We start from the raw sequence: 26,219 nt of genomic DNA, 5'->3' as shown, positions 1-26,219 counted from the left end.
TCCGTGACCAAGAGAAAGAGACGGTGGAGGAAGATTGGAAGAAGTTTAAAGTATATCTTAAGAACTGTTATAAAATTGAGGAGTGCTAAAATGTCAAGGGGAAGGAAGATGCAGAATTACAGCTGAAATTGTTTGATGATTTAAGGTGAAACTGAGAAAGATAACAAGTTTAAATTTAATTGGCAAAAAGGGTTGCTGAAAAACTGTAAAATAAGGATGCAAAAAGGGTGAGGTATGGGGAAGTCCGAGAAAGGAGGTTTATGAAAATGAGGCTAAGAATTTATATTTGTGTATTTGTTTGTATTTGTTGATGTCTTTATGTTGTTGTTGTTGCTTTGTTTTAAAATTGGAAAATTAATAAAAATTATTATATATAAAAAAAGAAATGTGGCCCTTGACACACAAACACACCCCGCTGAAATTAAGAGGTCAAAATGATGAACTTTTCGTAGGAGAATGCAGGCTTTTCCAGGACTATTTTAAAATAAGGAGATGGGAAGAAGAAATAGTACGGACCAGAGAAGAGTGGCAGATCAAGCTGATGGAATTTGCCAAAATGGCAAGACTGACGGGAAAGATCAGAAATCAGAAAGACCAAGTATTTTTAAAAGACTGGAATAACTTTCTAACACATCTGAGAGAGAGATCACTGTAAAAAGATGAAACCATACAATGACACTTGTAACATGGATTTCGGATACTATGATTATATAACAGATAAATTACAGTAAAAGGTGCAGGAATAAAATTTAGAATTGGAATCCATGGAGGGAAGGAAGGAGGTCTCAAAGTTCGAAAGAACCCTTTTCTTAATGTGTGAAAATATTATGTTTATGGTGTATAACTTTTATGTAAAGCCAATAAAAAAGTAATTTTTTTTTTAAAAAAATACTACAGTTGAATGAAATCGAGGGCAGGATTTGAGATAAAAGCAACAGAAGAAAAACGCTAATTGTAACAGAGAAGCTTTGTGTAATGTTACGGTAAATTCCGGGTGTGGAGCTGCCCTGCCACCCAGCTTGTCGGACGAAGTCCGTGGGTCCTAGCGGAAGAAATGAGTTCAGTCGGAGACGGAGCAAGATGCGGAGATCCGAGTTTATTGCGCAATAGGTTCAAGATGAGGTTGAACCCCGAGAATGGGGCGACATAAACTTTTAAAAGTTCCCTCCAAGTCCCAGAATACAGTGCAGAAAACGTCACGAATACATCACAAGAGGTGGGATTACACAGATCAGCACTTCAGGAAAGTGGGTGGGGGTTTACACAGATCATCACCAGTAAGGTAGGGGTCACTCAGATCAGCACTTCAGTAAGGTAGGTAAGGTAGGGGTTGTATAGATCAGCACTTCAGTAAGGTAGGGGTTGCATAGATCAGCACTTCAGTAAGGTAGGGGTTGCATAGATCAGCACTTCAGTAAGGTAGGGGTTGCACAGAGTAAAGAGATATGCATAAACGTTTCTTGAGTACAGGTGATGGCAAGACAATGGCACAGATATGCATCGCCCGTTACCTAGCATTGCCAGGAGGAAGGGCTTGACTGGACCATCTGACAGGATTAAGGTTTTCCTGTGTACGTGACCTGTCGGTTCGAGGATCATGGAGTCCGGAGGGAATCGAGTAGAATGACGTTAAAATGGAGAAGATCGGAGCTTTGGCTGATTTTATATTATTTTCTGAAGTTTTCGGCTTCTTGCCGGTCAAGTGTATATTGTATATTAAAAGCGGAAACAAATGGATACAATGTAGCAAGATTTTGATAGTTTTACGAGGTCGCTAGTTTCAGTTCCATTGTTCTCGCAGCGGGGAGCCGTCAACAGCTCGTCAGGAGGTTAAATGAGCCGTGCAAGAACTCTCTGAGCTAGCTCCTGTAAGGGAATGCATGCTCTTGATTGGCTGAGGCGCAGCCATTTTAGTCAATGGAGAAAACAGTACGAAACGGTCTACTCGTATTAGAAATAGGGCGAGAGTTAGGCTTAAGAAGAAAGGGCTTATTTCGCCCGTGTATAGGAGGGAAGAATATAATTTTATAAAGTTAAGGGGTATAGTGTGGTGCTTGTGCAACAGTGTGAGGTTTCAGGAGCTGGGCGCCGTCGAGGTCTTCGCCTCGGGCCCCCTTTCAAAGAGGGGGAGGTGAGGAAAGGTGCCCCCCCTTCCTTCCGTATCATGTAATAAATAAAAAACATAATGCAGTTTGAGCAAAACCACTGCGGGGGGGGGGGGGTGAGAAGTCAACTTAAGAAACAATGCTATTATTTGATAGGAAGATTATTGTGAAAATGTTTGAATTTTTTAAATACAAAAATATATTCCCGAAAAAGGGTACCCCGCTGCTGATTAAGTGTTTTGGAGAATCTGAAAGCTTGTACAGTGTTTTGTGACATTCTGGTTGGCCTAACACAAGTATTGCTCAGATTTTAGATTTTTTCCTTTTTCCTTGTGCACCAATGATGCCCCCTTACGTATGTTTTGTGTAGGTCATTCTTTTTCTCAAGTCGGTTCAAAGATCTGGAAGGGGAGCATGCATCAAAATGCAGTATTTCATAAGACGCGATAGGAAAGATACAGGATAGATATGGAATGTGGCCAAGGTTGTGGTGGGCTCTGTTTGCAAAGGGAGTGTGTAGGCAGCCTGAGTATGTGGGGGGAAAAGGAGGAACTGCAGTTTAGGATTCGCAAGGCTTGCAGAATCTGTTTGCAGCGAGCAAAGCTGACTTGAGAAGCTGAAACTGATGAGAAGGAAGCTTCCCATTCAGAGATCAGGTTTCGCCGTGTTGGAAGGATGACTTAAAAGTCAGGCATTTCCTCTGCTCAATGGGCTTGTTGCCAAGTCGAGAGTCAGTTCCTGACCCCAACTTTGCCCCTTGCAAATGAAGGCTTTTATCTTGGCAGAGCGGTAGTTTTGCGACAGTGAAAACAACAGCCTTTGGGAAACAAGCTGATCTGACTTTTATTGCCAGCATGAAATGCTGCAGCCAGGAAACTACTTGTGTGATAGGAATTTTGAGGTCTTAGATATATGGTAATGTTCATAAGTGTACCAACCAAGCACGTACATAGATCAGCACAGGAAGACCAACCTGGAACCATTTTGATTCCCAAACTGAGCAAATGTTTTCTCTGCAAGGTCAAAGTGGGAAACCTCCCCATTGTCTCTTTCCTCACAAGTCCTGTCTTAAGGGCACATTTAAGATATGAATAGGGTGTGAGCCTGTGACCTGGCCCAGGAACTAAGTATTTATCATTACAAAAGACTGGCCAGGCTACCCAGGCAATCCAATCAAGTAACCTGCCAGACAGGAGAAAAAGAATATTCAAATTTCTCTTTTAGACCGCCTTTTTTGTGATGTAGGTATGATGTATCTGAGGGGTGGTCTTAGGTTACATCCCTTCTGTGATGTATGTATGATGTTTCTGGGGGTGGTCTTGATCTACAGGGTGGCAATTTCAAAAGTCTATATAAGGCCTTGCGCGCCATTTTTCGGGGTTCCTCTTCCTCTCCTGTGTGTGTGGGGGGGGGAGCATGACCTTAACTTTTGTGTGTATGACCTTAACTTTTTTATTTCACAGGAATCTCAACTAAAAGCATCCCTGACAGATGGCCATCCAATTTCTGCTTAAAAACGTCCCAGGAAGGAGAGTCTATCACCTCTCATTCCACTGTCAAAACAGGTCTTCCTGTCAGAAAGTTCTTCCTGATGTGTACTCAGAATCTCTTTTCTTGCTTCTGGTGCAATGGAACACCATTACGGATGCCAGAACGCATGAAATCGCCATTTACCTTCCCGTCGCAGTGGTACCTATTTATCTACTTGCACTGGTATGCTTTCGAACTGCTAGGTTGGCAGGAGCTGGGACCGAGCAACGGGAGCTCACCTTGTCGTGGGGATTCGAACCGCCGACCTTCCGATCAGCAAGCCCAAGAGGCTCAGTGCTTTAGACCACAACGCCACCCACATCCCTGTGACTCAAAAGCACTGCAATAAGACACCATGGCAGTTTCATCTGCAGTGTACAATACCCTCCCATTTTACCTGTGGCATCTCCATCTTTGAGTAGTCAAATCAGTAGTCATCTTTGAGAGAGCCAGTGTGGTGTAGTGGTTAAGAGTGGTAGTCACGTAATCTGGGGAACCGGGTTCGCGTCTCCGCTCCTCCACATGCAGCTGCTGGGTGACCTTGGGCTAGTCACACTTCTTTGAAGTCTCTCAGCCCCACTCACCTCACAAGAGTGTTTGTTGTGGGGGAGGAAGGGAAAGGAGAATGTTAGCCGCTTTGAGACTCCTGAAGGGGAGTGAAAGGCGGGATATCAAATCCAAACTTGAGGCATCTAATCATAAGCCTGCATTTTTATTAAAGCTTATATGTTTAATCAGGGCTTGTATTTTAAAATGAGCTTAAAGATTTTCAAATGTTTTATGCCAGGCAGAAGACCAGCTGCCTAGAAGAACCTTGGAAATGTTTTTTCTCCTAGACAAGGGGGCCCCCTGATTTATAGCAGAAAACAATTCTCAAAGTCGTAAAAAGGGAATTACAGGCTGAGAGCCAAGGTTACACTGACCCTACAAATTAAGGGTTGATAAATAGTAAAATGAGCCATATCTTCTTCCTAAGGTTAAAAAGGCCAAGAGCAAATTGAAAAGCAACTGGTCTGGCTGGCAGAAAGAGAGCATTTTTGGGAAGTCTTTTCTAAAGCTGTTTCTTTCTTAAACTAAGATCCTTTTAAGATTTCTTTTCCTTTTAAAAGGTTATTTATGTATTAAATATATTAGTTTAAATATAATTGTGCAAAGGATTTAAGAAATGCTAGATTTTTATTTCATATAGTTGTAAGAGTTGTAACTATCCTGAAATTAAGTCAGCCACCAGCCCAGCCTCCTGCCAGACAGGAGACGCCATCGAGCACTCCTGATATATGGTTGTCAGGCCTTTTGTTTAGAAACCTTCAAATGAAGGAGATCTCTCAATGTTGATGTGAACTCAAAATCCTTGACATATGTTTAAGATAAAAATTCAAGATTAACCATCTGTTTTGGAAGGCAATAGGGCAAGGAGGGCAAGAGGTGAGCTGGTAATTAAGATTCCTTGTTGAGACACATGTAAGATATATTATTACTTATTTGTCATTTATAGATAGCTCTTTGTGTCCCATAAAAGGGCAAAAGGAATTGGGTGTATCTTTTGTGATTGGTTCTAGCAAATAGCCAATAGGAATTTCAACCAGGCTGATTGGACAGAGGCAGCCACAGGAGGAGCAAGGGGGCTGGATTAAGGAAATATAAGTGCTGGCCAGAATGGCAAGAGGCCAGGCCAGAGCTTGGTAACCATATACCACTGTGCCTCATATTTATTTGTCTGACAAATAAATTATTGTTTTAATTTCTCTATTGCTGCGTTGAATATTTCATTCCAGCTAAGCGTTAACCACAAGCAGGGTGCTACAAACTCTTCTAGTGTCAAAGATGTGGAGCACAACTTAAAGGCCATGGTTCTCAGCCTCTGTAGCTTTAAATCACCGCATGTGGCAAAAAAATATATCCTGGGAACTATAGTTTGTTAAGGGCGCTGGGAACTGTAGCGCTGTGAGGGGGGGCAAACTACAGCCCCCAGGATTGTGTGTCTGATGGGGAGGTTGTTTTAAATGTATGATGCGTATGCAGCCCATATGCTTTCTGAGCTGTTGTTGTTTTTTGCATGTGGGTTTCTTTTTTTTTATATATAATATTTTATTAAATTTTACAAATGAAAAACAATACAAAAAAACCAAAAAAACCCACAATACATATCAAACATACAACAGACATCAAAACATCAACAAATACAGACAATTAAAACACAACAAAAAAGAGAAAATATAACAGAAGCAAAAAGATTAAAGATTTAACAAAAAAAGAAAAAGAACCTCTTTTCAAATTCTTATCATTCATAAACTTATTTTCCTGACTTCCACCCACCTCCCTTTCTCGTATTCCACTTTAAAATTGATCAGCAAGTTCATTCTTATTAGTTTTATCCTTAAATAATTTCCCTCACGTATTGTACTTTCCAGATTTTCATCCAATATCTATCCTTTCTTTCATACTCTTATGTACCTTGTTTACTAGAACCCCTTCATTTCATTTCAATGTCATCAACATTCAATTGCATGTGGGTTTCTTGCCCATGTTAAACCACCTTGGGAAAACTTCTCAATTGGACTTTTGCCGGGTGCAAAATTAGTCTGGGAGCACAGGAAATAAGCTGCCCTCGATATTGTATCCTCTTCCCCTGAACCCACTAAGTTTGCTGCCTGTGAACCTTAGAAAATGCAGGTGCTGCTTACTAATAATGAACGAGAGAAAGAGAGAGAGAGATTTGTTTTGTTTCTAGTGACCCTGGAGAGCATCCAACTGCCGTCATAAGGTCTAGTCACATGAACGTTCCCCTGGGAAACAGAATATGCTTTGGGGGGGGGGGTCAGAGGCATCAGGTGGCCAACCAGGGACGACAGCCCTGCAAACATCAGACTCTTGAGGGCCCGGTGTGATCCGGCTCCTAATTCCCTGAGGATTGTGCCCTTGTGTTTTGCAAGCCTGCTTTGATCAGCGCAGATGTCTCCATCTGCAGCCTGGGGGAGGTATTTAGTAAATGAACCCACAAACTCCGCAAAGCTCCACATGGCTGCGGCACAAGAGGTTTGCAAACAAATCTCTCTGTGAGCGTGCGACATCCCTCTGTTTCAGAAGAGATGCCTGAGAAAAAGCCAGCTTGGCGCGTTGAGGATTTGAAAAGCAGTTTTATAATATAGCAGTTTGCACAGGATAGCGCTTAACCCGAGACAGGAGGACGGACAGCTTGTGCCAGGAGGTAGAAGCAACCAGGAAGCCAAGAATGGAGGACCTGGAGTGGACTGGGGAGAATCTTACCCTGAATCTGTTTCATTTATTCCATGCCTGCCCAAGCCCTTATTTCCCTTACTGACCGCGCTCAAGCACCAAGCAAAGAGAGGAGGAAACCCTTGACTTAGGCCCTGAAACCCAGAGAGAGGCAAAACTGAGTGATGAGCCCATTACCATGAAGGGAAGACCGAGGCCAAACTGTAGCTCAGGCTTCAGAATGTTCACTCTAGTTTATTTTCACTGCATTTATATGGGGTGTGCAGATCTTGTAAGATTTCGGCGAGGTTTCTACCCATCGGAAGCAGCAGTTGAACAACACAAGCGGCATTCTCAACAGTGAGCTGCTTCGCCTTTCTTAGAGCAGAGGGAGATTTCCAATATAAAAATTGTTGGAAATGTAAGGAGAAGGAGGGGAATTTCCTCCATATGTGGTGGACGTGTACTAGGGTGAAAACTTGTTGTTGTTGTTTAGTCGTTTAGTCGTGTCCGACTCTTCGTGACCCCATGGACCAATTTACAATGAATTAAAAAAGATCTTTAAATATAATTTCTTTTTTTGCTAGGTCTAATTGGAGATGATTTTTTTTTTTAAAAAAAGATGTGAATCTTTTTATGTATGCCACAATGGCCGCAAGGATACTTCTGGCTCAGAAATGGAAATCACAGGAGATTCCAAAATTGGAAGAATGGCGGAGTAAGATGGTGGAATACGTTGAGTTAGCAAAGCTGACGGGGAAGATCCAGAATCAGCGCGACAAACTGTTTCAAAAGGACTGGAGCAAATTTGGGTTATATATGAAAGAATATTGTAAACATCTGAAAACGTTTGTAGCTTTGAGTTCAAATGTTTTGTAATAACAGTATAAGGAACTGATTTACATTTAACAAGGGAAATATAAAAATAAGAGAGAAGGTGAAAAAGTGGTTATAGAAATGCTAAGATGAAAGTAAATATATATGGAAGTCAGAAAGAGGGGCGGGAGGAGGTCGATGCTCTGGTAAGAGCGATGTTTGAGTTTATTGATGTACGTATAGATATTGTGATTACAAAAATTGAAAATGTAATAAAAATTATTTTTAAAAAATGATAAAAAGAGCAGAGGGAGATTTCAGGCTAAGAGGTGAAGAGGTGCGTACCTAACTGCTAGTGTCCTGCAGTTCCTGCTGGCTTTTCCTGTGCCAACTGAGTGTGGCATCCAGCTGGCAGGTCGAAGGAGAGTGGCACAAGCACTCCTTGGGACACAGGGGGTCTCCAGACTCGATCCACAGAAGATCCCGCAGACAGGGAACAGTTTCTGCAAGAGTTCCATCTTGCCTGTGATTTACATGCCTCTGTGTTGCACGGTTTACAAGGCTGGCCCTACTATGAGACAACAGGGCAACCAGAACTGCACACAGTTCCATACGTGGTCCCACCAGAACTTTATACAAGGATCCCACGGCCCTGGCAGTTTCCATGGAAGCGTGAAATTGTAGAGATGGAAGGGACCCCGAGGGTCATCTAGTCCAGCCCCCTGCAAATGCAGGAATCTCAACTAAATCATCCCTGACAGATGACCATCTACAGTAAAGGTAAAGGGACCCCTGACCGTTAGGTCCAGTCGTGACCGACTCTGGGGTTGCGGCGCTCATCTCGCTTTATTGGCTGAGGGAGCTGGCGTACAGCTTTCGGGTCATGTGACCAGCATGACTAAGCTGCTTCTGGCGAACCAGAGCAGCGCATGGAAACGCCGTTTACCTTCCCTCTGAAGCGGTACCTATTTATCTACTTGCACTTTGAAGTGCTTTCGAACTGCTAGGTTGGCAGGAGCAGGGACTGAGCAATGGGAGCTCACCCCGTCACAGGGATTCGAACCACTAACCTTCTGATCAGCAAGCCCTAGGCTCAGTGGTTTAGACCACTGTGCCACCCTGTCCCCTGACCACCCACAACCTCCACTTAAAACCTCCCTGGAATGAGTCCACCACCTCCCGTTCCAATGTTATTACTGTCCAAAGTTTCATTTCCTAATAATCATGGCAAGGAATTTGCCCTTTTCACAACAGCTGCACATTATGTCAGCATCTCAACTGAGCTCAAGATCTCTGTCCTGATTAGTCACTGCCAGTTCAGACTCATCATGGTATATAGAAAGTTTTTTAAAAAAATGCAGTCAAAATGGCTCTTCAACTGCTTTGGGCTACGGCTATCATTGCCTCTGATGGTTGGCCAGGCTGACGGTATCTGGGATATCTGCCACAGGTCTTCATCTCTGGTTTGCATTTCTTTGCAATGGACCACATTTGCCATTTTCTTGCCTGCTTTTTGTTTGGAGAGATCCTTTCGGAGCTCTTTGCAATCTACTTGGGTTTTCACCACAAATAATTCAGGCCCCATCTGCGCAATGCATTTTAAGCAGTATCATACCACTGTTAAAAGAGGGATGTGGGTGGCGCTGTGGGTTATACCACAGAGCCTAGGGCTTGCCGATCAGAAGGTCAGCGGTTCGAATCCCTGCGACGGGGTGAGCTCCCGTTGCTCGGTCCCTTCTCCTGCCAACCTAGCAGTTTGAAAGCACGGCAAAGTGCAAGTAGATAAATAGGTACCGCTCCGGCGGGAAGGTAAACGGCGCTTCCGTGCGCTGCTCTGGTTTGCCAGAAGCGGCTTAGTCATGCTGGCCACATGACCCGGAAGCTGTACGCCGGCTCACTCGGCCAATAAAGCGAGATGAGCGCCGCAACACCAGAGTTGGCCACGACTGGACCTAATGGTCAGGGGTCCCTTTACCTTACCACTGTTAAAAAGTCACGGCTTCTTCCCAATGAATCCTGGGAAATGTAGTTTGGGTGGGAAGGGTGCTGAGAGTTCCTGGGAAGGCCCCTATTCCCGTCACAGAGCTACAGTGTCCAGAGTTCCTTGGGAAAAGGGACTGACTGTTAATCCACTCCAAGACCTGTCGCTCTGTGTGTGGAATTGGGGGGGGGGTCTCCTAATAATGATCAGCACCCTTGATGGACTACAATTCCCAGGGTTCTTTGAGGGACGCCACAACTGTTTAAAGTGGTATACTGCTTTAAGGTATAGTGCAGATGGAGCTCAATTTAGCGCAAACTTAGGACACCTCACTGCTAACCCATAGAATCATCGAATCATAGAGTTGGAAGAGACCACAAGGGCCATCGAGTCCAACCCCCTGCCAAGCAGGAAACACCATCAGAGCACTCCTGACATATGGTTGTCAAGCCTCTGCTTAAAGACCTCCAAAGAAGGAGACTCCACCACACTCCTTGGCAGCAAATTCCACTGTCAAACAGCTCTTACTGTCAGGAAGTTCTTCCTAATGTTTAGGTGGAATCTTCTTTCTTGTAGTTTGGAACCATTGCTCCGTGTCCGCTTCTCTGGAGCAGCAGAAAACAACCTTTCTCCCTCCTCTATGTGACATCCTTTTATATATTTGAACATGGCTATCATATCACCCCTTAACCTCCTCTTCTCCAGGCTAAACATGCCCAGCTCCCTTAGCCGTTCCTCATAAGGCATCGTTTCCAGGCCTTTGACCATTTTGGTTGCCCTCCTCTGGACACGTTCCAGTTTGTCAGTGTCCTTCTTGAACTGTGGTGCCCAGAACTGGACACAGTACTCCAGGTGAGGTCTGACCAGAGCAGAATACAGTGGCACTATTACTTCCCTTGATCTAGATGCCATACTCCTATTGATGCAGCCCAGAATTGCATTGGCTTTTTTAGCTGCCGCGTCACACTGTTGGCTCATGTCAAGTTTGTGGTCAAGCAAGACTCCTAGATCCTTTTCACATGTACTGCTCTCAAGCCAGGTGTCACCCATCTTGTATTTGTGCCTCTCATTTTTTTTGCCCAAGTGCAATACTTTACATTTCTCCCTGTTAAAATTCATCTTGTTTGTTTTGGCCCAGTTCTCTAATCTGTCAAGGTCATTTTGAAGTGTGATCCTGTCCTCTGGGGTGTTAGCCACCCCTCCCAGTTTGGTGTCATCTGCAAATTTGATCAGGATGCCCTTGAGTCCATCATCCAAGTTGTTGATAAAGATGTTGAATAAGACCGGGCCCAAGACAGAACCCTGTGGCACCCCACTAGTCACTCTTCTCCAGGATGAAGAGGAACCATTGATGAGCACCCTTTGGGTTCGGTCAGTCAGCCAGTTACAAATCCACTGAGTGGTAGCATAGTCAAGTCCGCATTTTACCAGCTTCTTTACAAGAATATCATGGGGCACCTTGTCAAATGCCTTGCATTTGAATATCATGGGGCACCTTGTCAAATCCATAAATCAGGATAATTTATGAATCCTTTTTAAATCACCAGACTACTTAAACTACTGAACATTCGGCCACACAAAGTAACTAAACAACCATTAGAAGACACCTGAAGGCAGCCCTGTGCAGGGAAGTTTTTAATGTTTTATTATGTTTTTGTAAGCTGCCCTGAGTGGCAACCCAGTCAGATGAGCTAGGATATGATGAGGATGAGGATGAATGGGAGGGATGGAATGAGGGGTTTTTTTTGGGGGGGTGTGACAGAATAGTGGTCCACTCCCTAGTGAGTCACGGGATTCAAACTGGACTCACTGATCAATTTTTGGGTCCAATCCAAGCACAAAAAGCAAGTTGTGCAGCACAACTCTAGGTGCAGATTACAAGAATTTGGGGCGGCGGGGGGGGGGGGGGGAGAGAAAGGATCAAATTAGTAGAATTAGGTGTGATCAGAACAGAAGAAGGCCAATTTATGCAAGGAAGACAAATTATGACCAGCACAATGGATTGAGAGAAACGTGACCATAGTTTACAAGTTGATAAGGGGATTTAGAAATATAGAAATAGCATAATAGGGTGCTAAGCATAGAAGGGTGCTAAGACAGACGCGAAACGGAAGCGCATTTAGGATTAAGACCATCTGAACTCAGGGAGGCTTACTCGCAAGGAGACCAGGTGGTTGCATGGTAATTCTACGTGTATGCTCACATCGGAGCAAGGCCCTTTCAGTGCAGCAAAGCTTACTCCTAGGTAAACGCGCATCAGCACGCACTTACTTGGGAGTAAACGCCATGGGAGGAGAAGCTGGCTGCATTTTGCGTCAGAAAGGCGCACCCAGCCTCCTCCTTGCAGTCTCCGCCTCGCTTCCTGGAAGCCAAGCCGAGTGGGCGTCCAGGATTGACGGACGGACGGAAGGAGGGAGGGAGGGAGGGAGGCAGTCCCCGGCTCCGCTCCGTGCTCCGCGCTCCGGGTTTTCCTTCCCGCCGCCGCCGCCGCTCCGCGCCCGCTTCCAGCTCCGGCTCTTGCGCGCCGCCTCCCCTCTCCAGCTGTTTTACGCATCTGGCCAGCCGCGCCCTCCTCGCCTTCTCTCTCTCGCCCTCGCAGCAGCAGCAGCATCTGCGCCCCCGACGGCTCTCTGCCAGCTCCGAAGCTGCCATGTCCGGGGAAGAGGCGGCCGGGGGCGACGCGGGCGCCCCGCAAAGCGCCACCGCGGCGCCACCGGAGCAGCAGCAAGAAGCCACTCCGGCAGCGCAGCCCGCCGAGGAGGGCAAGGCTGCGGGGGCCCCGTCGGAGGCGGCTGCTGCCGCTGCTCCCGGGCGCCAGTACCGGGCGCTGGTGCTGAGCGGCTTCGGCGGCTACGAGAAAGTGAAGGTGCAGACGCGGCAGCTGCCCGCCGCCGAGCCCAGCCCGCCCGCGGGCCAAGTCAGCGTGGAGGTGCGGGCCTGCGGGCTCAACTTCGCGGATCTGCTGGCCCGACAGGGGTTGTACGACAGGATGCCGCCGCTGCCCTTCAGCCCGGGCATGGAGGCGGCCGGCACCGTCTTGGCCGTGGGCGAGGGCGTCTCCAGCCCCAAGGTGGGTGTCGAGGGGGGGGGGGAGCGTCTCCGGTTCGACGGCGGCTGGGCGCGGACTCGTCTTCCTTTCCCCCGCAGTGCAGGGAACGGTGGGCGTGGCGGGGCAGGGGGGGAGCAGCCCCCCCAGGAGGGCATCTGGAGGCGTGGGCGGGGGGGGTCGTGGGCGCGCAGCCCCCCTCATCCGTGGGGAACCCGACGGTTCGAGGGTGGCGCTGGAGAAGGTGCCTAACCTTAGGGAGCTAACGGGAGGGGCTGGGAGGAGAAAGGAACGTGGCGAGGCGAAGGATCCTGCCCTCCAAGGGGTGTGGGGGGTGTGGGGGTCGAGAGATGGGGGCGATCCCCTCCCGCCCCAGGGGTTCTACCTGTCTGGAAAGTGGGCGTGGAGCTGAGACAATGGAAGGGTGGGGTGGGGGTGCGTGGGAGGGGGCGCCCCAGGGAGAAGGGACTCAGGAGCCCCCCACCCCCACGAGAGGGTGCGATCCGGGACCCACCCAGAAGGGGGAAGATTGGGGAGGTGTGGGCAGGAAGACTGCCTAGGGCAGGGAGTGTCTACGTCTTGGCTGGCTTGGGGGTTTTTTTTGGGGGGGGGCAGGATCACGCCTCCCTCCCGCTTATGCAAGAGGCACGGGGCTTTGTTCCTGATCTCATGGTTTGCCTCGGGCTTGTGGGGTGGGGTCATTCCTTCGCATCTGTCCTAGATGTCCAGAAATGCAATGTGGAAATGGCGTGGCCCCACCTTCTCCCCACAGCCTTGGGATTTGGGGGTGGCGCAGCAGCCACAGAGGGTGGTCCCAGCTGCTGTGCTGCACTCTGCACATGCCTGGAGCACAGCAATACACTCGGTAGGTTGGGAAGGAGGCTGGAGTTTGTCACGTTCGGAGGGGGACAACCGCACCCTGGTGACTGGGGTTATGGACCCACATACCCCACTGTGTGTTGTGCTGGGAGCTGCACTTCAGTGGGAAGAGATGCAGAGTTTCTTTTGGTGGCTGCCCCTCCCTTCTCCAGGGTCTCCACAGAGGGTTATTCCGAGAGATTAAGTATTTATTTTCTAAATAACAGCCGCCGCCACCCTGCATCTGAGGGGTTAATTTATCCCCTCCCCTCTGTCACCTCAGCTCTTCCCACAGCCACTATTTTGGCAGTAAGCTTTATAACACCGCTAAGGCTCATTCGAGAAATATAGCAATACAGTGGCACCTCGGGTTACATACACTTCAGGTTACAGACTCCACTAACACAGAAATAGTACCTTGGGTTAAGACCTTTGCTTCAGGATGAGAACAGAAATCGTGCGCAACACCATCAGGAGGCCCCATTAGCGGTGCTTCAGGTTAAGAACAGTTTCAGGTTAAGAACAGACCTCCGGAACGAATTAAGTACGTAACCAGAGGTACAACTGTAGCTGTTCCTGCTTCTTTTCTGTGTGTTCGTATGGCACACGGTTATAAAGTGCGGTGTGTATTTTAAGTGTACCGGTTATCTCAACCAGTTCATTAATCATGTGACTTAAAAGCGGGCTTGAGGCTGTGAGTGCAACAGAGAAAATAAAGCAAATCTTAACTCACATGGGTTTGCGGGGGGCATGTAGGAGGGCAGAGGCTTTATCTGCAACTTCTGCTATACCTCAAAGGCATTCCCGGAGACTTGAGGGAGAATTCAGGCGAACCCTGTTCATACTTTAAAAGAACCCCGGAGCTATGAAAAGGGGCCCTATGCACATTTTTTAATTAATTTTTGGTCCTATCCTGCTTCCGTGCCACACACACACAGACCCCCGACCTCAAGGTGGCATAAGTGGTTCTCTCCCCCCCCCCCAATCCCCACCACAACCTTGGGATGTCCCAGGAATACCCAATGAGTTTTGTGGGTCTGTGGGGATTTGAACCCGTGTCTCCCAGGTCCTAGTCCAACACGCTAACCACTGTGCCACACAGGCATACATCCTGATGGACCTATGTGGAGCTCTGCACCCAAGGGAGAATTATAAGTGGCCCAGGTTCTCCCACTGCATGGAGGAGCCCAACTTGCAGAGGGCCTGTTCTCCACCTTGCCGAACATCTGTTGTTGTGGGGCGTGGCCTCTGGTTGTGACTTCACTTTCCCTCGCCCTAGTCATGGCTGTTGATATGAACATCCCTTTGGTGTGCAGTGAGCAGTGGCTTACCTGCAAATTCCATTAGCTTCTGTAGCCAGACTCTCCGTGGGCGTGGGCGTAATCATAAAAACATAGCAATTTCAAATATTTTCTGGTATCGATTGCTTTCAAGCTAGTGGCAAAGCACGTTGAAGTTTCCTTCAAGGTTTATTTTTGCAAGGATCAGGCAAGCCTGCTTTCCTTTGCACGCTGTTGCTTGAGAAGAATAGGACTCCTTTGCAAATTCAGAGAGATTGCTTTTAATGGCTGGATTGCCATGGATTTCTTCAATAAACTTGATGTGCAACCGTTTTCATCATTGCCACTTGATAAGTGGTAATTAAGACTAGGGTGTCTTCAGTCTGGTTCTTCAAATTAGCTAATCTTGCGATGAAAAGCCATGCTGGTTTCTGCTTCCTGTCTTGAAAAGTACAGGGTTTGGTCCCTGGGTTTTCACTACAAAAAGCCAGTTCCGAACCTGTTTTACTAGCTGCTTTCCAACAGAACCCCAGAAACAAGATCTGTATTCTGTTGTTCTTTGAAGAGGCTAAGAAGAGGTCAGATGGGAAGGGCCATAGCGCAGAAGGTTGGGATGCAGAAGGTTCTCCGGTCAATCTCTGCCATCTCCAGGTCCGGCCAGGAGACAGCTCTGCCTGAAGAGAACTGGAGAGTTATTGCCAGTCACTTTAGCGGCAACACCGAGCGACGGCCTCTGCAGACATCCTTTTTATGCTGCATTCATAATGATTTGCCCTCGTGATGGTTATACACGATCCCACTCTCGATACTGTCTTCACCTGCGAAGGATTTGCAGTAGACGTACTGCTTCATCTCGTCTTTTCATTTCCTGAAATGTGGTATCTTTTCATGCCGCAAGTGTGCTGTGTGCGTCCCGCAGTCATTGTGCTGTAGTACAAAGCAATAATGCAATAACACATTGTGGGACAAATAATAAAGTGGGAATAATGAAGTGGATGTGCAGACAGTCCAGTATAACTCCGCCACTGTTGCATGAATGACATGATGCAGAATACACCTGCAAAACTAAAACAGCAACCTAGAATATGGACCAAGGGTCCAACTTCGGCATGAGGTATCTTCCTACCTAAGATGACCAATTCAACACCACAATTCTAGAGGCAGTGGTGAATTCAGCATGGGATATGAGATTTCCATCATTCTGGTTCAGCAAGACCTGCATATATATGTAGATTTGTGAAGTATAATTCCTATAGCATTGGATATATGCCTCGAAAACCTCCAGTTTTGCAACCAGAGCTTTCCGGAGTCAATTACATGCAAGCCTTCGTAAAATTGGCCCTATGTTCTGGTTTTATTCCGGTTGAAGAACTATGGCATACTCTGGCCTGGAATTTGAATAGAACTATGGCATACTCACAAGGGACGCGGGTGGCGCTGTGGGTGAAACCACAGAGCCTAGGACTTGCCGATCAGAAGGTTGGCAGTTCGAATCCCCGCGATGGGGTGAGCTCCTGTTGCTCGGTCCCTGCTCCTGCTAACCTAGCAGTTCAAAAGCACGTCAAAGTGCAAGTAGATAAATAGGTAACGCTCCGGCGGGAAGGTAACCGGCGTTTCCGTGCGCTGCTCTGGTTTGCCAGAAGCGGCTTAGTCATGCTGGCCACATGACCCAGAAGCTGTACGCTGGCTCCCTTGGCCAATAAAGCAAGATGAGCACCGCAACCCCAGAGTCAGCCACGACTGGACCTAATGGTCAGGGGTCCCTTTACCCTTTACCTTTATGGCATACTCTGGCCTGGAATTTGAATAGTTGCAATAATATGTAGAAGTCCTAGCCCATGGGTTTTCTAGGCAGGCTTTGTCCTTACTGAAAGGCCTCATAGGTTCAAAATAAATTGGACCAGAACATTGAAACACCAGTCGGACCAGTTAAGGCGGCCAACCTACTTGAAAGTCACCTTGGCAGCCAAGTTCACTGGCTGGGCACCTATCTTTCAAACAGAGAGTTGGCTCATTACTTCAAACTGATTATGGGTAATTCAGCCACCAACCTGCTTCCTTTCTTGCCCTCTGTGAGCCACCGCCCCTCAAGTTCCTTTGTTTGGTCAACTGTGTCTTTAGAGGCAGCCCTAGAAAGCGTCTTTGGAGGAGACCGGGTGATCTAGCTACCTGGCGACAGTTCCACGGGCCACATCTTTGCACTAGAAGAAGTGGCCAATGAGCTTGGGGGGTGGAGAGAATGTCCTGCAGTCTCATTGTGCTGTGCCTCCTTCCCGGCCTGATCCAGCTGGCTTCTCTTCTGACCAGTGATGGTTCATAGAGTGGCTTATGGGATTGCTGAGTTAATGGGGAAGCACTGTACCCCACGGACAGATTGGAAGGTCCCTGGGACAACCCCCCAGGATACCCAGGTGGGTACTGGAGTGAATGGGTGTTAGGGGAAGGGTATTTGTACACCTTGGAGTAGATTGTCCACCTTTGGTCCCCGTTATGTACTGAAGTTCTCACCCTGGGCCAGCAGGGGGATACTGTAGATAGTTTTCACTCAGGTCCACATATGCAAATAAGGGATTGAAAGTGACGTTGAGTGATTGGATAGTTACAGAAAGTTGTTACTGTTGCCTTGCAGTGGAGCTCTATATAAGCAGGCTGGCTGAACCCTTCAGTTCTGTTCTGTTCTGTGAATAAACAAGAGCTGTTTGAAGAATTGCTGTGTCGTCTGATATGTTCAGGGACGCAGGTGGTGCTGTGGCTTAAAGCCTCAGCGCCTAGGACTTGCCGATCGAAAGGTCGGCGGTTCGAATCCCTGCGGCGGGGTGCGCTCCCGCTGCTCGGTCCCAGCGCCTGCCAACCTAGCAGTTCGAAAGCACCTCCGGGTGCAAGTAGATAAATAGGGACCGCTTACCAGCGGGAAGGTAAACGGCGTTTCCGTGTGCGGCTCTGGCTTGCCAGAGCAGCGATGTCACGCTGGCCACGTGACCCGGAAGTGTCTCCGGACAGCGCTGGCCCCTGGCCTCTTAAGTGAGATGGGCGCACAACCCCAGAGTCTGTCAAGACTGGCCCGTACGGGCAGGGGTACCTTTACCTTTACCTTTACCTGATATGTTCACCCACAACTTAACAGTCCCCATCCTGCACTTGGCTTCCAACTGTGGCTCCTAGAAGCTGTCAGCATGTGACAGCAGCCACACCCTGGGTGTGTTAGGGACTTCCCCTGCATGTGAAGACAGGCTCCGGAGGATTGAACGGCTGAGACCAATTGTGGGTCCAATGGTCAAGAAGGAAGTTTCTGCACCTGCCGTAGAGGGAAGTGAGGGGTAGGTGGGGCTTGCCAACCTGGGAAGGTAGCCCAACTCTGAGAAGGAAACCCGATACAGTGGTACCTTGGTTTATGAACTTAATCCATTCTGAAAGTCCGTTCTTAAACCAAGGCATGCCTTCCCATAGCAGCGGGGGGGCTCAATTTACAAATGGAACACACTCAACAGGAAGTGAAACATGTTCTTCTTCCAAGGCAAAGTTCACAAACCAGAACACCTACTTCTGCGTTTGCAGCATTCTTAATCCAAGTTGTTCATAAACTAAGCTGTTCTTAAATCAAGGTACCACTGTATATTGCCAGGTCAAAAATCTCCGGTGCCGTTCAGTTCAAGCTGTGCTCTCTGTGCATTGTGTCACTCGTGGAAGAGGGAGCAAATTAGGGGGAAAGTTTTGCTCAAGTACGTGAGGCTTCCCAAAGGGCTTTGAGTCTATCGGTTTTGCCAACTGCCCCCTGCCCCGTGTCCAATTTCTGATGGGAGGTACGGTTGTTGCCAGGTACTCAGGCGGCAACGCACAGTTTGTCAGTCTAGTGCGCTTGTCTGCTCCTGTAATGGGATGCAGATTCGATGTTCCAGCTGCCTAATAAGGCTTAGTGGGGGTGTTGTGGTTTTGTGTGTGTGCGTGCCAGAGATGGGCTGTTATGGGCATTGGGGAATCTTGCCGCCACCATTCCCACAAGAGACAACAGCTGGCTTTTTTGCTACCTAAATGGGCCTCGTGCTGGGAAAACGCAGACAGGCAGCAGCTCCTAGACAACGTCCCCTGGTGTTCTCTAATTATTTCTGCCTCTTTACCTGTGAGTTGGGTGCGAGGGGAATAGAGCATCTCCATTATCCTTAAGGAGGAGCGGAAGATTCAATGGGGGTGTGTGGGCACAGCTGTCTCTGCCCTGCCTGCTCCTTGCAAGATTTCTAAACCTTCAACTGCAAGTCTTAAAAAAAAGAGAAAAAAAGAAATAATTTTCAGCGTTAGTAGAATTAAAATATATACAGTGGTACCTTGGGTTAAGTACTTAATTCATTCCGGAGGTCCGTACTTAACCTGAAGCACCACTTTAGCTAATGGGGCCTCCTGCTGCTGCTGCGCCGTCGGAGCACCGTTTCTGCTCTCATCTTGAAGCAAAGTTCTTAACCTGAAGCACTATTTCTGGGTTAGCGGAGTCTGTAACCTGAAGTGTATGTAAACCGAGGTACCACTGTAATACAAACATTGCGGCACCAGCCCTTTTTCTTACAAGTACAGTGGTACCTCAGGTTAAGTACTTAATTCATTCTGGAGGTCCGTTCTTAACCTGAAACTGTTCTTAACCTGAAGCACCACTTTAGCTAATGGGGCCTCCTGCTGCTGCCAGCCACCGGAACACGATTTCTGTTCTCATCCTGAAGCAAAGTTCTTAACCTGAAGCACTATTTCTGGCTTAGCGGAGTCTGTAACCTGAAGCGTATGTAACCTGAAGTGTATGTAACCCAAGGTACCACTGTAATACAAACATTGCGGCACCAGCCCTTTTTCTTACAAGTAAGCAGCTGTAACAGAGAAGGAAATGCCAAAGGGCTGATTGCCACTAGCTGCTGATTCTGTAGGTTCACCCTATCTGTATTCAAATACAGTCATAAAACAGGAAGAATAAAATTGCGAGATAATGAAATAATCCTCCTAGGCCTTTACTGATCTCTGAGCCAGCTCATGCAGCCTCAAACCCTTACAAAGCAGAAAACAAATAAGGCGCTGTAAGCAGTCCTAGTTCACCCTTCCAGGGCTTGCGTGGCCTCGCTTGATTCAGACGTTCCAGAGAAATAGTCTTTTTCTGGTGAAATTTTGCCCCCAGATCTCTTAAGAGGTTGCTCCCAATGGGGACAGGTTAGTGTTCAGAGGCACCCGGTATCACAACTGCCAGGGGGCTGGGAGATCATCACTCGGTGCTGTTCTCTGAAATTGATCCTGGAAGATAGGACTGGAACCAGTGCCTTCAATACCCAACTCATAGAACTGGTTCACGGGAGGCTATCGTCAATGGTATCAAAAGCCACTGAGAGATCAGGTAAAAGCCACAGGGTGACACTCCCCTTGACCCCCTCTCAGGGCAGCCAATCATAGAATCATAGAATCATAGAGTTGGAAGAGACCACCAGGGCCATCGAGTCCAACCCCCTGCCAAGCAGGAAACACCATCAGAGCACTCCTGACATATGGTTGTCAAGCCTCTGCTTAAAGACCTCCAAAGAAGGAGACTCCACCACACTCCTTGGCAGCAAATTCCACTGTTGAACAGCTCTTACTGTCAGGAAGTTCTTCCTAATGTTTAGGTGGAATCTTCTTTCTTGTAGTTTGGAACCATTGCTCCGTGTCCGCTTCTCTGGAGCAGCAGAAAACAACCTTTCTCCCTCCTCTATGTGACATCCTTTTATATATTTGAACATGGCTATCATATCACCCCTTAACCTCCTCTTCTCCAGGCTAAACATGCCCAGCTCCCTTAGCCGTTCCTCATAAGTTCCTCATAAGGTCGGATTCAGTCCCATATCCTTGCCTGAACCCCAGTTGGAATAAGTCGAGATAATAGGCTTCATCCAAGCCTATGTGCAACTGTTGCTGTGTAGGCCCTGGCATTTTGCTTTTGGTGCATGCCCTCAGGAGACGGGACATGTTCATCTGTCGCTTTCAGAGTGGTCAAGAGTAAGTGTGGGCTGCCAGGTTGGATTCCCTGAGAAGCTTGCGTAATCAAGGAAAGATCGACAATTTCCTTTCCCCTTGAGTTAGAGGCCTCACCATGTTTTTATGTGTGTTCTTTCTTTACATTGCCTGTAGTTTCAGCTTCTGTTTCAAACTACAGGTAGGTAGCCATGTTGGTCTGCTGTAGTCAAAACAAAACAAAACAAAACAAAACAAAACATTTTTTTTTTAAAAAAAAAAATCCTTCCACTAGTACCTTAGAGACCAACTAAGTTAGTTATTGGTATGAGCTTTTGTGTGCATGCACACTTCATCAGATACAGTGGTGCCCCGCAAGACGAACGCCTCGCAAGATGGAAAACCCGCTAGACGAAAGGGTTTTCCGTTTTGGAGGTGCTTCGCAAAACGAATTTCCTATGGGCTTGCTTCGCAAGACGAAAATGTCTTGCGAGTTTTTCCGACTCCCCCCCCTTCCCCCCTTTTTCTAAGCCGCTTATCTGCTTATCCGCTAAGCCGCTAAACCGCAAAAAGCCGCTAATAGCGCTAATCCGCTAAGCCGTCAATGGGCTTGCTTTGCAAGATGAAAAAACCGCTAGACAAAGAGAATCGCGGAACGGATTCTTTTCGTCTTGCGAAGCACCACTGTACACTGAAACAGAAGTCACCAGACCCTTATATATAGTGAGAGGGTAGGGAGGGGTATTTACTCAGAAGGGTGGTGGGAATGGGTGATTGGTTGATAGGTGTGGTAAACCTGTTGACGACTCTTAACGACTGCAATTGGTCTTACAGGAAAAAGCAAGGGGTGAGATGGCTCAAAATAGCTTTATAATGTATAATGAGATAAGAATCCAATGTCTCTATTCAGACCAGGTCTCTCCATGGTTCTAAGTTTGGTAATAAGTTGCAATTCAGCCACTTCTCTTTCCAGTCTGTTTCTGAAATTCTTTTGTAATATGACATCTACTTTGAGATCTTGTGATGCCAGGAATCACAAGACAGTGAAACCAGTAGAATACTTCAATCTCCCAGGGCATTCTATACAAGATTAATAAAAAGAAAGAAAAAAGAAATGGTATGGGCGCTAAAATAAGGTTACCAAATTTGTTTCAATGAATCCGGGGACACACTTCAAATTCGATGGATTTTGTATGGGGCCTGATTTGTAAATCTGGGGACTGTCCCCGGGAAACGGGGACGTCTGGTAAAACCAATGGCAAAAACCCCCACAAGCGACGAAAGCTTAAAAACACATGGATACAAATAAAGTCCGGATCTTGCAAATCCTGCCCCACTCAAAGAGGCCAGGCTGATGAGTTGGTTCTTGGACAATAGCCCTGTAACTGATACCTGTCAACTTGGGGATGGCTCTGTCTGTGGTCATGAAGTGCCTTCAGTCTGTGTTGATTTTGGCACTGCTCTGTGGATGAGGAATGTAACATCCATCACAATGGCTTGTTGTCCTTTGGGGTTGTCATCATTCACCTATCTTATGTTGCTCCTCCCCTGAATATCTTGTTTATTCACGCACTGATCTTCCTTCCTGGCTGCAGCAAGAGGAGTCCCTTTATAGCATGTGGCAGCTGCTAGCCATCTTTCCCGCCCCCACCCCAAAACCCGCCCGCTTCCCCTGGCTATTTTAAATTAATTACTAATACACAAGGCAATAGCTGGACCTGAGGAAGAGCAGGGAATTAGGTCAATGCATTCCAGCTAATGCCAGAAGAAGTGCATGCTACGTATTACATTTTAATAATAATAATAAATTTATTATTTATACCCCACCCTTCTGGCTGAGTTTCCCCAGCCACTCTGGGCTGCTCCCAATTGAGTGTTAAAAACAATACAGCATTAAATAAAACAAGCATAAATTAAACTGAAATAAGCACAAAGCCATGAGGTAATACTTGATATTCTCCTTTGGGGCAGCCATTTTTGTTTTTCTGCATTTTATTAGAGAGACAGCTTTGGCAGACGCCATCCTCGAATTCTCCTAGAAAGAACTTTAACTCAGAAACGCTGTCGTGCTTTCTTATGTGAAGCACGTCTTCCTGATTTCTGACTTTGGTTATTGGAAAACTGTAGAGATGAGGTCATTGTCACCAAGAGAAACTTGGCTGAGCAGGTCCAGGGCCCTGGCTGAGGCAGGCGTTCCTTCTAACGTAAAAGGAGAGGGTGCCCTGGAGGCCTTTGCAGTGGTCCTTATGATTTGCGCTGAGATGATCTTGCTAGGTTGGAAGCTGGCCCAAGTGGTCTGTCATTGAACCATGACTGGTCTAATGACTCCATGGCTCCATTGGAGGCACGCTCAGGCATCCTGCTTGCATGTTCAGTGGTGTCCAAACTTTTTTCAAAGAGGGCCAGATTTGATGAAATGAAGGGCCGACCAAAGTTTTTGAGCTTTTTTTCGGATTGAAATTGTTAAGGTGGATTTTTAGGATTTTACCCCAGGAAATAAACTGCCACAGGGGCTGGATTCAACTGACCAGCGAGCCGGATTAGGCCCCCGAAACGGACTTTGGACATGCCTGATGTAGATCCTACAATAAGCTCAGCCCCTGCCTCACTATTCCCTTTGAGTAGTTGGAGAGTGAAGTCTAAAGTGGGCAATCTCTTCTCCCCGTGCGTATTCCTCGCATGAGACAGAACCCTGCAAAACCAGGAGAAGCCATAGTTTAGTGGTAGAGGATTTGCAGAAGGTTCAAGATAGAGCAGCTGGGAATGTCCTCTGTGTGAAACCCTGGAGAGCCGTCATTGTTTCCCAATCTTGGGTCTCCAGCTGTTGTTGGACTACAACTCCCATCATCCCTTGCGAGCAGTGGTTAAGGATTGTGGGAACTGTTGTCCGAAAACAACTGGAGACCAGGATTGGGAAACACTGGACTAGACAGTAGTGAGCTTGATGGACTGGTGGTCTGATTCTGCCTGTGGCAGCTTCCTGCATCCTTTAATTGGGATCCTAAATTGTGAGGAGAAGGGAAACCTGCTTTTACCTTCCAAGTTCTGGAGGACCCCAGAGATAGTGATGTGGAGGGAGTGAATTATTCCTATTTTTTAAATTACCGTATTTTTCGCTCCATAGGACGCACCGGCCCATAGGACGCACCAAGTTTTTTTGGGGGGAAACAAAGAAAAAAATTTTTATTTCCCCCCCAGGCGCTTGTGGGGCCGGCAGCGGGGAGAAGCACTCTTCTCCCCGCCGCCCGCCTGCAGATCAGGTCCGGGGACAGCGGGAAGACACGCTGCGCCTCCCCGCTGTCCCCGGAGCTTGCGGGGCTGGCGGCCGGGAGAAGCATGCATCTCCCCACCGTCAGCCTCCAAACCACATCGGGAGACAGCGGGATGGCGGCGTTCCGCCTCCCCGCTGTCCCCCGACCTTGTGGGGCTGGCGCTGCGGCTCTCCTGAAGCCTGGAGAGCGAGAGGGCTCAGTGCGCACCGACCCCTCTCGCTCTCCAGGCTTCAGCGAAAGCCTGCATTCGTCCCATAGGACGCACACGCATTTCCCCTTCATTTTTGGAGAGGAAAAAGTGCGTCCTGTAGGGCGAAAAATACGGTAAATTAGTTTGCTGCCCTTCATCCGTAGATCTCCAGGCGGTTCACAAAACCTAACAATACATCCAGGATTTGCGGGTGACCTTTGAGGCTTTTCCAAATAGTTCTCTTCTTACTAATGTTGCCTCTTTGAAGCTCCTTAAGCACTTGTTTGATGCTGAATATGAAATCCTGTTAACTGTTTGTCTTGGGCCAGTATGTAAAAAAGCAGTTCATTAGGGTCCCCGCCCCCTACAAAGTTTATCCTCTTTCACGCTGGTAACTTGGAGGCAAAGTGGAACGTGTGTCTAGAGGTCGTTTTCAAAGGCGGCTTGTATTTTTAATCAGTAAATGGGGGCTGGGGAGGAAACCACACACAGTTATGGAAGTAGCCGCTGCAGCCTTCTGTGCGCAGCGATGCTCTGTGTGTGGCTGCTTCGGAAGTCACACTGTCCCTGCAAACAGGCTGCTTGTGAGCGGCCCATTGCAGAGGCCAACGAGCTGCCGAAATGTCTGCATCAGCTTTGTTGCAGCAGTTGAAAGCATGTGTTGTTAGCTGATGCTTCGTTGCCTATCAAAATCTCCAAGATAACTTTCCAGAACTGGCTGGGGCTGATGGGAACTGTAGTTCTGGACTGTGCTGCTATAGGAAGGGAAGTTCATTATACAGTAGTACCTCCGCTTACGTAACCCTCTACGTAACTTTGGGTTACGTAGGCGGCAAACTTGGAAGTATTTTACTGGGTTTTGCCGCATGCGCAGAAGCTGTCCTCTGGTTGCGAAAACCTTGGGATCCAGCCGTCCGCAACTGGAAGTACCTCTGTACACCTTTAGGCGCCAGGCAAAATGTTCCTATATAACCAGGCCTTTGGCTGAGTTACATGCAATGCCCTTTTAAAATGTGTTGCCAGGAGCGCGTGTGTTATTGGGTTGTTTTTTGGTTTATTATGTATTTTGTGTTTTTATATTGTGATTTTATGTTGTAAACTGCCAGAAAGCTGCGGGTATAGGGCGGTATACATTTTTTTATAATAATAATAATAGTAGTAGTAGTAGTAGTAGTAGTAGTAGTTGTTGTTGTTTGAAGCCTAAACAAGCAGACGCGCTTTGTGCATTTTCTCCCAACACGGAAGTTGAATTTGGCCTCCCTTGGCCTTCGCATTCTTTAACTAGAAACATAACCAAGCAAACCCACCCAGAGTTGGCGTTGCAAACGCACTGTCTCTTTCTTGAACGCATTAATAACCCTGGGGTGCCTTTCATCTTTCCTCCCTGAATGCGCAATGTGTGCTGCTTCGCATATTTCAAAAGGAGCGTGCAGACTGTGTCCCATCTGGCAGTAGTTTTACAAGGATTTTAATTATTGATTGTAAGGTGCTTGCGCGTGAGAAGCGACCATGTGTAAGAACACCCTGGCACTTTCCTTAAAAAAAAGAAGAAAAGCAGTTTTGGGGGAGGGGGGATGTAGAATGGAAATGCAGCATGGGGTGTGTGCGTATGGACGATGACAACAACAACAACAACTTATTATTTATACCCCACCCATCTGGCTGGGTTTCCCCAGCCACTCTGGGCTGCTTCCAACAAAAGTTTTAAAATACATTAAAACATCAGTCATTAAAAACTTGCCTTCAGATGTCTTCTAAACGTCAGATAGTTGTTTATTTCCTTGACATCTGAGGGTGTTCCTTTTTTAAAAAAATAATATTTATTAAATTTTAACAAAAAAAAAGGGTTACAAAACAGTAAAGAAAAACACAGGAAAATCCAAAATCCAAAATTAAACATAGAAAGAAAAAATAAAAAATAAAAATCCCTCTTTCTAGTATCTTACCACTCATTAACTTATTTTCATGATTTC

General features: G+C 47.2%; 1 protein-coding gene across 1 annotated transcript in view; it reads left to right on the top strand.

The window, feature by feature from the left end:
• Nucleotides 1-12,209: 12,209 nt before the first annotated feature.
• Nucleotides 12,210-26,219, top strand: part of VAT1 (vesicle amine transport 1) — a 40,519-nt gene continuing 26,509 nt past the window's right edge. The window contains exon 1 of the mRNA XM_079949874.1: nt 12,210-12,718. Coding sequence (XP_079806000.1) covers nt 12,299-12,718 — 420 coding nt within the window. The 5' untranslated portion in view covers nt 12,210-12,298. The remainder of the gene's footprint in view (nt 12,719-26,219) is intronic.

This window comes from Podarcis cretensis, assembly GCF_951804945.1.
Source record: "Podarcis cretensis genome assembly, chromosome: 13".
Lineage (NCBI taxonomy): Eukaryota > Metazoa > Chordata > Lepidosauria > Squamata > Lacertidae > Podarcis > Podarcis cretensis.
Note: the sequence above shows the minus strand (reverse complement) of the source record. Positions and strands in the feature narration are given on the sequence as shown.